This window comes from Trachypithecus francoisi, unplaced genomic scaffold (genome assembly GCF_009764315.1).
Source record: "Trachypithecus francoisi isolate TF-2019V2 unplaced genomic scaffold, Tfra_2.0 Lachesis_group20, whole genome shotgun sequence".
NCBI lineage: Eukaryota > Metazoa > Chordata > Mammalia > Primates > Cercopithecidae > Trachypithecus > Trachypithecus francoisi.
In genome coordinates, this window is record NW_022681466.1 from 41,375,618 (window position 1) to 41,392,019 (window position 16,402).

The 16,402-nt window shown below is 38.1% G+C and overlaps 1 protein-coding gene across 12 annotated transcripts in view; it reads left to right on the forward strand.

The window, feature by feature from the left end:
• Positions 1–16,402, forward strand: part of CEP112 (centrosomal protein 112) — a 564,728-nt gene that overhangs the window by 451,812 nt on the left and 96,514 nt on the right. For 10 of the 12 annotated variants that reach the window (XR_004430727.1, XM_033183912.1, XM_033183914.1 and 7 more), the window contains one exon: positions 3,462–3,611. The exons of the other annotated variants lie outside the window; for them this stretch is intronic. Coding sequence is in view for 9 of the 10 variants with exons in the window: in XM_033183912.1 (XP_033039803.1) it covers positions 3,462–3,611 (150 nt within the window). In the remaining variant the exon portion in view is untranslated. The remainder of the gene's footprint in view (positions 1–3,461; positions 3,612–16,402) is intronic. 12 annotated transcript variants of the gene reach the window in all.

Below are 16,402 nucleotides of genomic sequence, written 5' to 3' on the forward strand. Positions count from 1 at the left end.
GGTGATGGTTTTTATTACTTACCCCGATTATAGTTCTACTACTTAAACTGGGTGCCAGTTATTATATACACTGAGCTTAGGAGAAAGTAGTCCATTTTCTTATACTCTAGGTCTACGACCAGTAGAGTTTTGTTCCTTACCTGAAGCATGTTAATCTGATTATTATGATTATTTCTCAATCTTAAAGTATTAAATCTTGTTTTTTAAATTATCCTTATTTTAGTTACTGTTCCATATCTGTATCACCTGTGAGTCTATTCAACCAAATAATTTATCTATTTATCTAGCCAAGTTGTTTCACCTGAAGTGTTTTAACATTCTCCCCCTTATGTCGCCTTCCTGAGTTTTAAAAATAACTTTCCAAAAATAATCTCATTATTTCCCCCAAAGGAAACTCTCCTTGTTCCCCCAAATAATATAAGGTTTTATTTTCCACACAAAAGTAAGCATGTCCTTCTTAGAACATCCTGGACTTCACTTGTAGTCCCCTTCCAAAACCTGCATTTTTTTCTTTCTTTCTTTCTTTTTTTTTTTTTTTTTGAGATGGAGTTTCACCCTTTTTGCCCAGGCTGGAGTGAAATGGCACGATCTTGGCTCACTGCAGCCTCCGCCTCCCAGGTTCAAGTGATTCTCCAGCCTCAGCCTCCCGAGTGGCTGGGATTCCAGTGTGTGCCACCACGCCTGGCTAATTTTTTGTATTTTTAGTAGAGACGGGGTTTCGCCATGTTGGCCAGGCTGGTCTCGAACTCCTGGGCTCAGGTGATCCGCCCACCTCAAACCCTGAATTATTTTGTCCTAAATGTTCTGAGAATGAGAAATATCCCTGTTCCATGGCCTTTGACAGTTTGAAGTATCCCAGTATATTTTTATCTTTATTCTTTGGTCAGTTACAAGCTAGTCTCAATCTTAGTATTGTTTTAAGAAAAAACTACTTTGTTCTTTAAAAATATATCGCATGACTGTGGTTGTGGATATATGAATCTATACGTGTGTTACACTGCACAGAACTAAACACACACACACACCCCCTCTCTCTCATTCTCTCTCTTGCCCTTCTTCTCTCTCCAGAATTAAACCCACTTCTACAAAGTTATAGTTTACTCAGCTTAAAACATTGAAATAGTAAGTTGTTTTTTACTATTTGGTCCCATGTTCTCATAAAAGATCAATCTTAAATTTCATAGTAGGCCAAGGAAATCTGACTCTTTTTTATCCCTGGCTCCTCTGGCTCTGTGACTGTGAGTTGACTGTTCTGCGCATCAGTTTTTCACATTTACTATGAGAATTTAACCTTTCCTGTTTCACAGAAGTGCTATGAGAATTAATTGAATTGATGCCAGAATGAAAACAATATTTAATCAAAATTCAGAAAATGGATGAAAACATCTTCATTCTCAGTAAATGAATGTTTCCACTCATAGCAGAAGGCTCAAGTTTGCATGTAATAATATTGACATTGCTATTATATATTTTGTCATTTCACAATTGGCTAAATATTTGATTATTGACAAATTCTAAGTGTCAAACTTTGGTACAGTGAATTTGCTCACTTCTCAAAGCATAAATACTCTATATTTTATTGTCAAGTTGCTACTATTTATGTCAGTAGTAATAACTAGTATTTCTATAGCATTTGGCTTCTGGGGGACTCCAGACAGCTTCTATTTATTGCCTTATAATGCTTTAATCTCGTTTTGTAGTTGGAAAAACTGAGCTTCAAGAAAGATAACTTGTCCAGTGTTTCTCACCAACTGCCCTCCCCCCTGCTTAGGACCAAAAGAATTATATTCTAATGCGGGCCTAATGTTGTTTCTTTTATTAGAAGAAATGACTATTTCCTGCTTTTAAAAAGTCATCACTACTGAATTTGCAAGGAAATGGATACATCCAAACCAAAGGAAGGACACAGTGCTCTCAGAAGGCCGATTCAATATAAAAGTTTCTCATCAGATGGTTAATTTGAGAAGTTGGAATAACCCTGTCTGGGAGAGAACAGATTCTTAAATGTAGGGAATACTACAGGAGTGAATGAAAATGGCACCATGTAAACCAAAGTAACTATCCATGAGTTAGGAAGAAGACAACCTATTTGGAAGTATAAACTTCCTACAATACCAAAACCTTGTTTTAAAGAAACATAACGGAGTGGCCAAGCATGGTGGTTCACACGTGTAATCCCAGCACTTTGGGAGGCTGAGGCGGGTGGATCACAAGGTCAGGAGTTCGAGACCAGCCTGGCTAATATGGCAAAACCCGACTCTACTAAAAATACAAAAATTAGCTGGGCGTGGTGGCTTGTAGTCTCAGCTACTCAGGAGGCTGAGGCAGGAGAATGGCGTGAACCCAGGAGGTGGAGATTACACTGAGCTGAGATGGCACCACTGCACTCCAGCCTGGGTGACAGAGCGAGACTCCGTCTCAAAAAAAAAAAAAAGAAAGAAAGAAAGAAAGAAACATAAAGTTGGCAGGCTAAAGGACCCAGTTAGTGAAGTGATGGGTCTGACTGCATGGTTCAAATCCTGCCTGTCTCTTTAGTTGGATGTCATTTTCAACAATGTAAGATATTTGTCCTCTTTCTGTGCCTCTGTGTCCTCATTTATAAAAGATAGGCAGTCCGGGCACAGTGGCTCACGCCTGTAATCCCTGCACTTTGGGAGGCCGAGGTGGATGGATCACCTGAAGGTCAGGAGTTCGAGACCATCCTGGCCAACATGATGAAACCCCATCTCTACTAAAAATACAAAAAATTAGCTAGGCGTGGTGGCGGGCATCTGTAATCCCAGCTACTCGGGAGGCTAAAGCAGGAGAATCACTTGAACCCAGGAAGCAGAGGTTGCAGTGAGCTGAGATCACGCCATTGCACTCCAGCCTGGGCAACAAGAACAAAACTTCATCTCAAAAATTAAAATTAAAATTAAAAAAAATAAAAGATAGGCAATAATAATACTTGTCTCACAGTAGTATATGACATAAGAACGTAAAGTGTTAAACACAATACACAAACGTTAGTGAATTCCCAAAAATTACTGTATAGAATTAGGTGAGTGAAGAATAAACTCTGTTCATTATTTTCTTTGGTTATTACAGTTCAGAGCATTATGAAAAGCAGAATAGCTTTTCTCATTCTAATAAGTATATTTCTCAGTAAAATAAAATCCGACACTTTTCATATTTTTGAGATCACAGATGTTCTTTCTTCTGATGAGTAAATATTGTGGAATGTTAGAGTGGAAACGTCTTCCAAGTATATTTGGTTCAGCAGTTGTTCACCATTCACAGTTTTATTAAACTCTTTTATTGTATGGAATTTCATGCATTATAGTGTGTGATATGTTAATTGAAAATATTTAATTTGTGGAATAGAGTTTTGTCAAATCCATTCTTTTGTTAAGCATCAGTACATATAAATAGATGCCTCTCCCAGAAGAATTTGAAGTTATAGCATGCTGTTTTCATTTTAGATCATAGCAGAACTTCAGACAACCATTTCCTCTCTGAAAGAGGAGAACAGCCAGCAGCAGCTTGCTGCAGAAAGGCGGCTCCAGGATGTTAGACAAAAGTTTGAAGATGAGAAGAAGCAGCTGATTAGAGATAATGACCAAGCAATCAAGGTAATCTGAAGACTTCAGTAACCAGTGGTACCAGCTGCTTTAATGTAATTAAAAGGAGGGCTGAAATCCCAGCAGTGGGCAGATGAATGCGGGTATCTGGCTTGTTCACACAGCCTGCAGTAATTCCATTCACTGGACTCTACCTTTGATGTATCCAGTGACTCAGGCTGACTTCCCTCTAAGAGATCGCATGCCAGCATAAAAAGTCATTTTTGGCAAGCCCAATCCATTCACATTGAACAAATATTTTAAAAATACCCTGTCCTTTCTCTTGAGAACCACTTTGGAACTGTCTCTTGAAATTAGAATGACTGTTTGAGCCTAGCACTGCCGGCTGTTAAAGTCAGAAGTCAGCTTCCAATTTGCATTCTGTTCTTTGCCCACATCCTTTCATTATGTATTCGCATAATGAGAAATAACCTGTTCGAAGCTTGGAATGCCAACCATTTGATGTGCTTCGACACAGTACAGGAACGATGTGTTTTTGCTGAGAAACTAGGTTGTTTCCAAATGACTTCAGAGAATCACACCCTTAATAGCAACAGAAAATTCCCTGGACCCCGATTCTTTCGGTGATAGGCAGTTAGATCTCCAAGTAGTTTTTTCTTGGCTTCATAGCAGTGAATATTATTGTAAGTGTCTACATCATACTGGATTTAATCTATGAGGATAAGCATCTGGAAACCTTTATAAATAAGGCTTAAAAGGGAACAAAAAAATTTTAAAGAATTCCCAGCAAAAGATTATTTTTCAACGACTTTAGTTTGACATAACAATACTCAAAGAGTGTAGAGCCATCATACAAAGCAAAGAACGATAGAAGAAAAATTTGGGTTTTATAGCTGCCCTTTCCTGCCTGACCTCTGCATCTTCTTTTTCTATAGCCTATTGCGGGCAATCTGAGTAACGTTGGGAAGAGTTAGTGTTAATGTCAGTTGCTTTTTATATATTCCCTTTAAGCTGAGACAACACTAGACAGAATAAAAAGCCTTAACAGATGGACAAAACCTTCAAGGCCATTACATCTGGCCTCCTCACTTTACCAGTGAGGACTTATTTTTTTGTTAATGACATTTTTCCTATATATTTCCACCTGCAAGCTTATTTCCCCTACCTGTGTTATGGAGACCAAAAAAAAAAGACTTTTTTTTTCATATTCTGGTGGTTTAAAAACATCTTTCAAGTTTTTTTTCAATTACAAACGTACAGGAAGTGCCCCCATTGATCTGTGTAACAGATCTTGCTTCACATAAATTGCGTTGCATATTTTGTTTAAATTGTTTTAGTTCTATAAAATGTCCATATTAAGTGGATTTCTTTTTCATTTTATGTCCAAATACCAAGTGCTAGGTAATATCCAAATTTTAAATGAATAATCAAATCTCAATATAAGCAAAAATGGAAAATATGAATGTACTCCTGACAATATAGTTCTGGTAGTTTCTTGATGACTTAAAAAATCTTGAAAGAATTATAATTAGTACAGTTGCTCATTTTAAACTAATTCTTACAGTTTTATTTAATTTTTAAATTATTTAATAATTAATTTTAAAATTATTTAATAATTTAATAATTCTTACAGTTTTATAATATATATAGAAACCATATGTACCATATGTTACCTGAAAATAAAAAATTAAAATTACAATGTAGGTAAGATATAGCTAAGTTTTGATTCACTCACTTAGATTATACATAAAGTAAATGACATTTCTTTTTTACTAACTTACATTAAAGTTGCTAAGGTCATTGATTCATTAGCGTTCATTGCCTTGGCTCCTTTTTTAAGGCTATATCACAAAAAGTACTGTGAAAAATAGCTGATATTTACTCAACATGTACTATGTTTCATGCTCTGCCATTTTCATTCATCTCATGTTCCATTATCTCATTTAAGCCTTATAGTAATCTTCATGAGGATGGTATTTCTGTCATCCCCATATTACAAATGGGGAAATTGAGACTATGAGGTTAAATAACTAGCCCAAGATCATCCTGCTGAACAATTGGCAGAGACAGTTTCAAGCCACAATCTGTCTTACTTGAGAGCCTCAACTATTAACTATTATACCATACCCCAGTGTACTACATTCTGTCCATGAAAATGAGTCAAATGACCAAGTGCCAAAATGAACCTAGATATTGTCATTCTGTTTTTCTCTCTTCATGAATGATATAACATTTTTGCAGCAGTTGTTTGATTTGGACATTCTGATTATATTTAAGTGTTTTATATACATAGATTTAGGTACATGAGTAGATATTGATACTCAGAAAGAGGCACAGCCACTATGAGGCTTGATTTTCTGGGACCAAATACATTTGTCTGCAGATATAGTCAATAGAGACATAAAAGTAGTGTGCATGCTAATTGTGAAACATACTTCAGTCCACTTCTGGGTTGATGATGAACTGAACTCTTTCAAGCTGGTGATCAAGAATGGAGACAGAGAGTAAACCTAGTACTCATTCTGTCAGAGCTTATAATAATATTTCTGCAGATAAATCATTAAACTAATTCTAGAAAAAGTTTGAGGTATACTAAAATCCACTTAAAGGGTCACCAGTCAGGTGCAATATAACTTGATAAAACATTTCTGAAGGATAATTTGGCAATACCTATCATTATTAAATTGCCTGAGAGATATACCTAGTCTTTGACCCATTTTCAGAATTTGCCCAAAGGTGGCAATTAATAATCGCACTAAACTTTAGCTAATCAAAAAGCTGCTTGTTCTAGCTTTCATCTTTTCAGTCAGTAATTATTTATTAAGCTCCTCTTATGTGACAGGTACCTGCAACACCAGCATTCTCTATATCCTTTCTATATTTTTAACTATAGCAAATACACTGAAAACTGTACACTATAGGAAATGATGTTGGAGAGCATATTTAAGCATATTGAAAATGTTCACAAGATATTTTTCAATGAAAATGCACATTCCAAAACATATAGATATGAGCTCATTTTGCAAAACAAAAGTATGACTCAAGAGAAAAAAAGACTACAGTTATATCAAAATTTTACTAGTGGATATCTCTAAGTGGCAGAATTTAAAATTTTTTAGTTTTATCTGTATTTAAACTATAACAACACTTTTGCAATGAGAAGCAATAAAAGTTGGTAAAAAGGGAAAAGCTACCAGCCTGAAGAAATCCACTGAACATTGTGGGAATAGTTGTAGGTGAGACTAACAGCAGGCATGATCCTCACTGTCCAAGAAACAACACATGAAGTCAGGTCTTTTACAAAACAGAATTCCTTTAGTGTAAAAAGAGTTACACAAATGAATGAAATTCATAAGAGTAGATCTTTTATTTTATTTTATTTTATTTTATTTTATTTTATTTTATTTTATTTTTTGAGATGGAGTCTCGCTGTGTTGCCCAGGTTGAAGTGCAGCGGCACGATCTCAGCTCACTGCAACTTCCACCTCCCAGGTTCAAGCAATTCTCCTGCCTCAGCCTCCCAAGTAGCTGAGATGACAGGCACCCACCACCACGCCCAGCTAATTTTTGTATTTTTAGTAGCGACGGGGTTTCACCATGTTGGCCAGGCTGGTCTCGAACTCCTGACTTCAGGTGATCCACCTGCCTCAGCCTCCCAAAGTGCTGCGATTACAGGCATGAGCCACCACATCTGGCCAAGAATAGATCTTTTATGCTGTAACACACTATCTTTTAAAAATCAATAGCAAAAAACTCTTTATCACTTATTTACTGCCTTAGCTCACTCCTTACATTCAAAGTCACACCTTTCAAAAGAGTTATCACCAGTGCTGGCTTAGAGCAATGGCTATCTGCACATAATTCTTTGGATCAGAAATTTGGGCAGGGATCAGCTGGGTGGTTCATCTGCTCAATGTATGGCATTGGCTGGGGTGCTTCACGAGGTTACATTCAGCAGAAAGCTTGGCTGGGGTTGGAATGTCTGAACTGGTTTCAGTCCCATGCCATATGGCCTTTCTCGCTAATAGATTAATCAGACTTTTCACTTAGTAGCTGATGTCAAAGAGAATTAAAAGGGGTAAAAGGAGAACCTGCATTTCCATTAAGCTCTGCCCTGGGAAGATTCACAAACTCACTTCCACCACATTCTATTGATCAAGATAGATCATAGGGCCAGCCCAGAATCAAGGAGAGGCGAAACAGTGGCCATTCTCTCAGTGGGAGGAATGGCATAGATTTTGAGGCCATCTTAAATCTACCACAGTAGTCGATACTAAAGGTCCAGTTTTTATTTCCCATTTATTCCTCAACTGTACAAAATAGTACAAAGAGGAAAATATCTATATACCTACTACCCATAATCAACATTAATTAACATCATGGCATATTTGCATCCATCTTTTTTTATAAAGAAAATCTATTCTCTTGTTTTTGAAGAAGTAGAAATGTCATATGCTCATTTATAAATAATTTAAAATGCAAGAATAAAAAAGTAACAGTTTCTAAAGTCACCCCAAATCCTATCACCCAGAAATAACCATCATAGAATTAACGTAAACATTATTTCCAATATCCTACTATGTATAAGGGGAAAAGAACAGAAAGCTGAGTAGGCTTTTGGAATTAATACTATAGATTTTTTGTTGTTGTTTTAAAAAAATCTTTAATTTTACTTTAATTCAACAGATGAAAGAAACTAGAGCAAAACAGAGTAATTGTTGAAGTTTTGGACAGAACATGTTGATTTCGGCTGAAAAACATGTACATTTGCACCCTTATACTTTCTCCCGTATGAGGAGAGAACCCTTCCCTGCCACCTCCTACCTTGGATAGTAGTAGTATTTTCACACTGTCAGGGTTTATGATATTCACAATTTTTAAACTGTATCCTATAGTTTAATTCTCATGCTATATTTCCATCTATGCAGTGCTTATACTAGGCCTTTTACCATAGTGTCTCCATTCCCACAGCTTTTACTTTGATTTGTTTCTTATTTGACTGGATGGTGCTGTCTTCCCTGAGTTTTTTCATGTTTAAGAATGTCGGCTGGCTAACCTGTATGATTGAATGGCATGTTACATGGGTGCAGTGTTCCCGTTCACATTTTCTTCCCATGTGTAAACACAGCTCATTGAGCATTTAAGATTGCCATGAGAAGCCTGGGCTAGAGAGACCAGCAGACATGACCCGCAGACTTTTCTGTCTGCAGACCAGCAGACATAGACAGAGTGCTCCTCCATGGAAGTGATTTGCATTTTCTGAGGCATTCCTGAAGAAGTCTTTCTTTCTCATGTGAGTGTAGTAGATTAACCAGGATAAATTCAGTAAGTGACTGAGATATGTCTACATGTTCAGTATTCAATAGCAAATGCTTCTGAAACATAGTGGTTTTCCTTGTTAAGTAAAACTGACTTGTAGTGTCTCTGTGTGTTCTCTGACCTGAGGGAAGGGGAAGGCAGAGCTGGCGCACAAACCAGCATGCATCTGGCTGAACTGACTGTTCTTGCTTTGAGATTACGTTAAGTGTGTTTCAGGGTTCACACTGCCTACATGGGAGTGGCATCTTCTTTTCCTTTGAGTTTTTAATGATCCCAATTTTGTGTATATCCCTGAAGTCCTTTCCTCTGAGGTGGCCAGCCCTGATGTTTATCTGTTTTTCTACCACATCCATCTCCCCTACTCTCAGCCAGAAGAGGAAAAAGATGAGGCTGCCATGCCATTTCCTTCCTCCAAATTTGGTGATAGTATTGAGAATTCTCAGGATTTTGACTCATAACAAAATAACGATCCTGGGGCATGGCAAGTTTTGAAGTTGAGCCCCTGTGCAACTCTTCACTGTGCTCCAGAATTATATTTCTTTCCTTGACCCCAGGTTTTTGATGGTTTTTTTGTATGATGTCTACCTTATCACCCGATATTGTTCTGTTGGTGTATTTTTGCTAGCTTTTACTCTTCTTTACTCATTTTATTTGGTGTTGGGAGAGGGACATTAAATCTACTTTCTAATCTGAGAAGCCTATTTGACTTCTTTATGACATTTAACAAGGATCTTCTGCTGCTCAGATATTACCACAATAATGCTGCCTAGCAAACACTTTTGGAGACTCAGTGACCTTCACTCACATTTATTTTTTTTTTGCAACATATCTGCGGGTCGCTGTTGTGGCTCAAATTCACAATTCAGAATACGCATTGACTGACTGGGTTTGACTCCAGACTTTAGATCAGATTCAGGCCAGCTCTATGTGTTTGTACAGTTGGCTTGGACTAGTAGTTGTCTGGGATATCCTGTTCATGGTAGATTACAGAAGTGCAAGAGGATGGATTGAAAGAAAGCCCTGCATCCTCAGCCTCATTTCTGTCCACATCAATGAGGCAGGGAAATTATATACTGACTCTAGTTAGAAGACCGTGAACACCTGTGAACAATGATTTAATCTGCACGGACTAGCCTCTAAAAACTTTCTTAGCTCTATGGCAGCAGTTTCCTGGGGCATCTACCTTTCGGAACCCCTCTTTTCCATTCTTCCCATCTTTTCTTTTTTGCACTGAAGTAATGGTATTAGTTAGGGCCTATTTTGTTTTATCTATATGTACTGGATTGTCCCTGGACAATCTCATCCCTTCACGTTAACTTCCAGACAAATGAATTTTGAATTTTCATCGCCATTCAAACTTTTCTCCTGAGCCCTCAATTCACATTTCTGACTACTACTGGACATTTCCATTTGGATGGACCATAGACTGAACAATCTAGACCTGTCATAAACTGAATTTATCTTCCTCTTGCTCTTCTCCCAGCCCTAGCCTGCTCTTCTTCTTGTATTGATTATCTGAATTAAAGTACCACCATCATCTACCTACTCACTGAAGTCAGATTCTTAGAAATCTCTCTGAATGAATTTTTTCCTTCCCTTACCTCTCATAGGTCAGTCCCTAGAGAAAACTCCTAAATATCTCCAAACTCATACCCCACTCCCTAGTCACTAGATCCTACCTTCTAGGTCAGATCATCATCATCTTTGACCTTGCCTAGTACAATCACCCTTATCTAGAATCACTGCCAATAACTTGACCCTCTCAAATCTATGCCTCACACTATTGATAAGGTAACTTTTCTAAAACACAAATATGGGCATGTTGTTTTTTCTTAAAATTCATCAATGGCTTTCTATTGCCTATAGGATAAAACCTATACTTGTCAATATAGCATATAAAACACTTTATGATCTAGGCTGGGTGCAGTGGCTCACGCCTGTAATCCCAGCACTTTGGGAGGCCGAGGCGGGCAGATCACAAGGTCAGGAGTTCAAGACCAGCTTGGCCAACATGATGAAACCCCATCTCTAATAAATATACACAAATTAGCCAGGCATGGCAGTGGGCACCTGTAATCCCAGCTACTCGAGAGGCTGAGGCAGGAAAATCACTTGAGCCCAGGAGGCAGAGGTTGGAGTGAGCCGAGACCACGCCATTTCACTCTAGCCTGGGCAACAGAGCAGGACTCCATCTCAAAAAAGAAAAAAAAAAAAAAAAGACAAAAGCACGTTATGATCTAAACCAGCAGCTCTTAAGGTGTTCTCTGCAGACTCCAATGAGTCCCTGAGACCTTTACGATGGCCCCACAAGGTCAAAACTATTTTCATAATAACACAAAGACATCACTTTCTTTTTTTACTATATTGATACTTGCATAGATGATATAGAAGCAATGGTGCCTTCACACAAAACAAGGCTTTAACATGAAACCATATGACTAGTCATTATTTTCTTCACTACCATGTACTTATGGTTAAAAAAAAAATAAAACAACAAAGCAATAAAATGTACAGATGGTCCCTGATTTACAGTGGCTCAACTTACAATTTCCCAGCTTTATGATAGGTTAATCAGGGTATTAAGTGCATTTTCAACTTAACGATATTTTCGACTTACCTTGGATTTATTGAGACTTAACACCATCTTAGTTGAAGAGCATCTGTGTTGATTTTGTTAAATCTCAAACCTCGAGGACACATCTCTTTTAATATTAGTAGGAAGTACACATGAAGCACTTCTGCTGCATACTGAAGTGGAGTGACTGTCTTAGGGAAAAGCAGTTCTGTGTCTGTATGAGTATGAGCTGAACTCTAGTCACTCTGAAAGAAAGACTGACAGGCAACGTATGCATATTCACACTTGAGTGTTTGGCAGATGTTTTCTTGAAAATGAATGAAATGAAACAAGCCTGACATTTCAAGGATAACAACTGACTATATTGTTGCTAATGATAAAATTTGAGCTTTCAAGCAGAAATTAGAATTTTGGAAAACTAATGCCACCACTGTGAGCCTGACAGCCTCACAATACTTACAGACTTTTCTGATGAGATCGGTGATATCATTAGTGATGTGTATGGGAAGAAAGGGGAAGGAAGAGAGTGAAGCATATTTGGAAGATTTGTATAACTCACGGAACCATGTTTTCCAAATGACAAACACCTGATGTTACAAAACCATGCCTGAGTAAAAGATCCATTCAAAATACAAAAGAGACCAATGGATGTTAAGGTAATAGTATGAAAAGTTCACTGAGAGAGTTTCAGATTCCACATTGCAACTAACTTTTTAGAAGCTACCACTTGTCAAATTTTAGCATAGTAACAAAACTATCTGCAATCATCTAAAAAGGCTCCTAAATTACTCCTCCCTTTTCTAACTTATCTGTGTGAGACTAGATTTTCTTCCCGTTCTTCAGTCGAAGTAGCATCTTGTAAGAGATTGAATGCAGAAGCATATTTGAGAATCCAGCTGCCTTCTATCAAATCAGACATTGAAAAGATTTGCAAAAAATGAAACACAGCTAGTTGTCTCACTAATTTTTTTTTTTTTTTTTTGCTTTGGAAAATGGTGATTTTTCTATTAAAATATTGTATTTATGTTTACACATAATGGATTTATTACTATTTTAATGAATAAAATGTTTTAATATTTCTTAGTTTTAATACGTAATATGATAAATTCAGTAGGTGTAATGCACATATACAAAACCTCTTTGGGGTTGTCAGTTTGTAAGAGTGGACAGGAGTCCTGAAACCCAACACTTGGAGAACCACTTGTCTAGACATCACCCTCCACTCCCCCTCGTCAGCTGCCAGTGCTCAGCCTAGATGCCGTGTTCTCTACGATCCCGTGCCCCATGGGAAATGCCCCTGAGCTCTGTGTAAAGTGGCCTTTCCCTTTGACTTAAAGGTCATCTTTTCTGCGAAGCATCAGAGTGAGAAACCCATGCCAGCCTCGTCCATTCCTCTAACAAAGTGTTTGCTGTATTACAGTGCTGATCCACAATCCCTCACCCAGTCCGAATCTGCAGGTTCTAGGAAGGTGGTGCTTGTGCTGTATCTGCAGTGGGTCCTGGGACCGCACAGTCTACTCAGACACATACAGGAACCGTGAAATGTGTGAGTGTCCGCCGTGAAAAAGACAAGTCGAGATTGTAAGTCCCACCCAACATCAGTCAGGTTTTGTTCCCGAAGAAGTTAACTCAGACTTTCCAAAAGAATTTGTGTTTTCCAGAGGATTTTTGGATTTCAGGATTGCAGACAGAACATTGTGGACCTGTATGTAGATTAATTCTATTTCTCACCAACTAGACGATGAGATTTTTGAGAGCAAGCTTTAGTGCAATGTTTGTTTCAATGGAAGTGCTGGAAATACACAGAATACATGAAAGATGTTCCCTCATAAATCATAAAAGGTTCTGATAACAAATAGTATCGCTTTATTCTCATGTCATTTTATTTTTAGTGGCAGCAAGCTCATAGATATTCTGTAATGGTATAGCAGATATGGGGAGAGAACTCAGATCTTGTGGTAACCATCATATATTTTGCCTAATTATGCAGATTTAAAAAAAAAATACCGCATGCCTTGTATATACAGACACACCTCATTTTATCGCACTTCATTTTATTGCACCTCACATATACTGTGTTTTGTACAATTCAAGGTTTGTGGCAACCCGGTGTCAAGTCGATTGGCACCATTTTTCTGACAGCCTGTGCCCACTTTGTGTCTCTGTCACATTTTGGTAATTCTCGCAATATTTCAGACCTTTTCATTATTATAACTGTTATGGCGATTGATCTGTTATCAGTGATCTTCGATGTTACTATCGTCATTGTTTTGGGGCGCCACGAGCTGCACCCATGGGAGACAACAAACAGTAAATGTTGCGTGTGCCCTAACTGCTCCACTTCCTGGCCATTTTCCCATCTCTCTCCATCTCCTCGGGCCCCCCCTCTTCCCTGAGACACAACAATATTGACATAGGTCAATTAATAATTCTACAATGGCCTCTAAGTGTTCAAGTGAAAAGAAGAGTCACACATCTCTAACTTTAAATCAAAAGCTAGAAATTACTAAGTTCAGTGAGGAAGGTTGCTGAAAGCCGAGACAGGCCCAAAGCTACACCTCTTGTACCGAACAGCCACATTGTGAATGCAAAGGAAAAGTTCTTGAAGGAAATTAAAAGTGCTACTCCAGTGAACACATGAATGGCAGAAAGTAAAGCAGCTTTGTGGTGATATGGAGAAAATTTTAGTAGTCTAGTAGAAGATCAAACTAGCCACAACCTTTCCTTAAGCCAAAGTCTAATTCAGAGCAAGGTCATAAATTTCTTCAATTCCATGAAGGCTGAGAGAGGTGAGGAAGCTGCAGAAAGAAAAGTCTGAAGCTAGCAGAGGTTTGTTCATAAGGTTTCAGGAAAGAAGCTATCTCCATAACATAAAAATGCAAGGTGAAGCAGCAAGTGCTAAAGTAGAAGCTACAGCAAGTTACCCAGAAGATCTAGCTAAGGTCCTTGATGAAGGTGACCACACTAAATGACAGATTTTCTATGTAGATGAAACAACCTTCTATTGGAAGAACATGCCATCTAGGACTTTTATGGCTAGAGAAGCTTTAAAACTAAAAAGGACAGGCTAACTCTCTTGTTCGAGGCAAGTGCAGCTGGTGACTAAGGCCAGTGCTCATTAACCATTCCAAAAATCCTAGGACCCTAAAGAATGATGCTAAATCTAATCTGCCTGTGCTTTTTCAGTGGAACAAGAAAGCCTGCACTGCAACTTGGTTTACAGCATGGTTTACTGAATATTTTAAGTCTGCTATTGAGACCTCCTGCTCAGAAAAGAAAGATTCCTTTAAAAACAATGACTGCTGATTAACCATGCACCTGGTCACCCAAAAGCTCTGATGGAGATGTACAAGGAGATGAATGTTTTTTCTTGCCTGCTAACACAGCATCCATTCTCCAGCTCATGAATCCAGGAGTCATTTCAACTTTCAAGTCTTGTTATGTCAAAAATACATTTCATAACACTATAGCTGCCATAGATGGTAATTACTCTAATGGATCTGGGCAAAGTAAATTGAAAACTTTCTGGAAAGGGTTCACCATTTTAGAACCATTAAGAACATTTTTGATTCATGGGAGGAGGTCAAAATCTCAACATTAACAGGAGTTTGGAAGAAGTTGATTCCAACTCTCACGAATGACTTTGAGGAAGTAACTGCAGATGTGGTAGAATAGGGAGAGAACTAGAACTGGAAATGGAGCCTAAAGATGTGACTGAATTGCTGCAACCTCATGACCAAACTTGAATGAAGAGTTGCTTCTTATGGATGAGCAAGGACAATGTTTTCTTGAGAGGAATCTACTCCTGGGGAAGATGCTGTGAACATTGTTGAGATGACAACATAGGATTTAGAATATTATATCAACTTAGTTGATAAAGCAGTGGCAGGATTTGAGAAGATAGGCTCCCATTTTCAAAGAAATTCTACTGTGGTTAAATCAAACAGCATCGCATGCTACAGAGAAATCTTCCGTGAAAGGAAGTCAATTGGTGCAGTGAACTTTATTTTTATCTGTTTAAGAAATTGCCACAGCCATCCCAGCCTTCAGCAACCACCACCCTTATTAGTCAGCAGCCATCAGCATCAAAAGCAAGACCCTCCACCAATAAAAAGATTAGGACCTTCTGGGGGCTCAGATGATTGTTAACATGTCTTAGCAATAAGAAAGTTTTAATTAAGGTATGTGCATTGTTCTTTTAGACATAATGCTATTGCACACTTAATAGACTATAGTGTGGTGTAAACATGACTTTTATATGCTATTGGGAAACCAAAAAATTTGTGAGACTCTCTTTATCATGGTATACACTTTATTGCAGTGGTCAGGAACTGAACTTGCAGTATCTCCGAGGTATGCCTGTATTATCTAAGAACATAATTTGTATACTCTAGGGGCAATGCCCACAAAAGGCTGTATGCCAAAGCCAAGTTATCTAAATGTGAGTTAGCACCATCCACTGAGCTCACAGAAGTTCATTTGGGGAAACGTTAGAAATAGTTCTTTAAAGAGACTGTGGAACATTCTTCTGGCATCACTGCACCACCAGGGCTAAGTCCTTTCTTTGAAGCTAGTGTATTGAAAGTTTCTCACTGTGAAGCCAGATGTCCAAGCAGAGATTTCATATCAAGGAGAAATGTTGTAAAATTTTTGCTTGCAGGCATAGAAAAGAGATTTTACAGCATTGATGCTTCTCTCCCTTGGCTACTGACTGGAGTTCACAAGAAAAGGTCAGCTGCCAGAAGGACATCTAGCAATCTGGTCTGTGTTACCAGAAGGGCTTGGTTGGGGGCAGGGGGTGGGGGGTGTAGAATGTTTCATAAGATTGGGCAATTTTTACTGTGCTAAAAGCTTACAGGAATCAATTTCCCAAAGAATAAAATTACAAACCTCACTGTGGTGTTTTAGTAGCATTGAGAAACGGAAAGAAATCTCAATGCCTAGCATC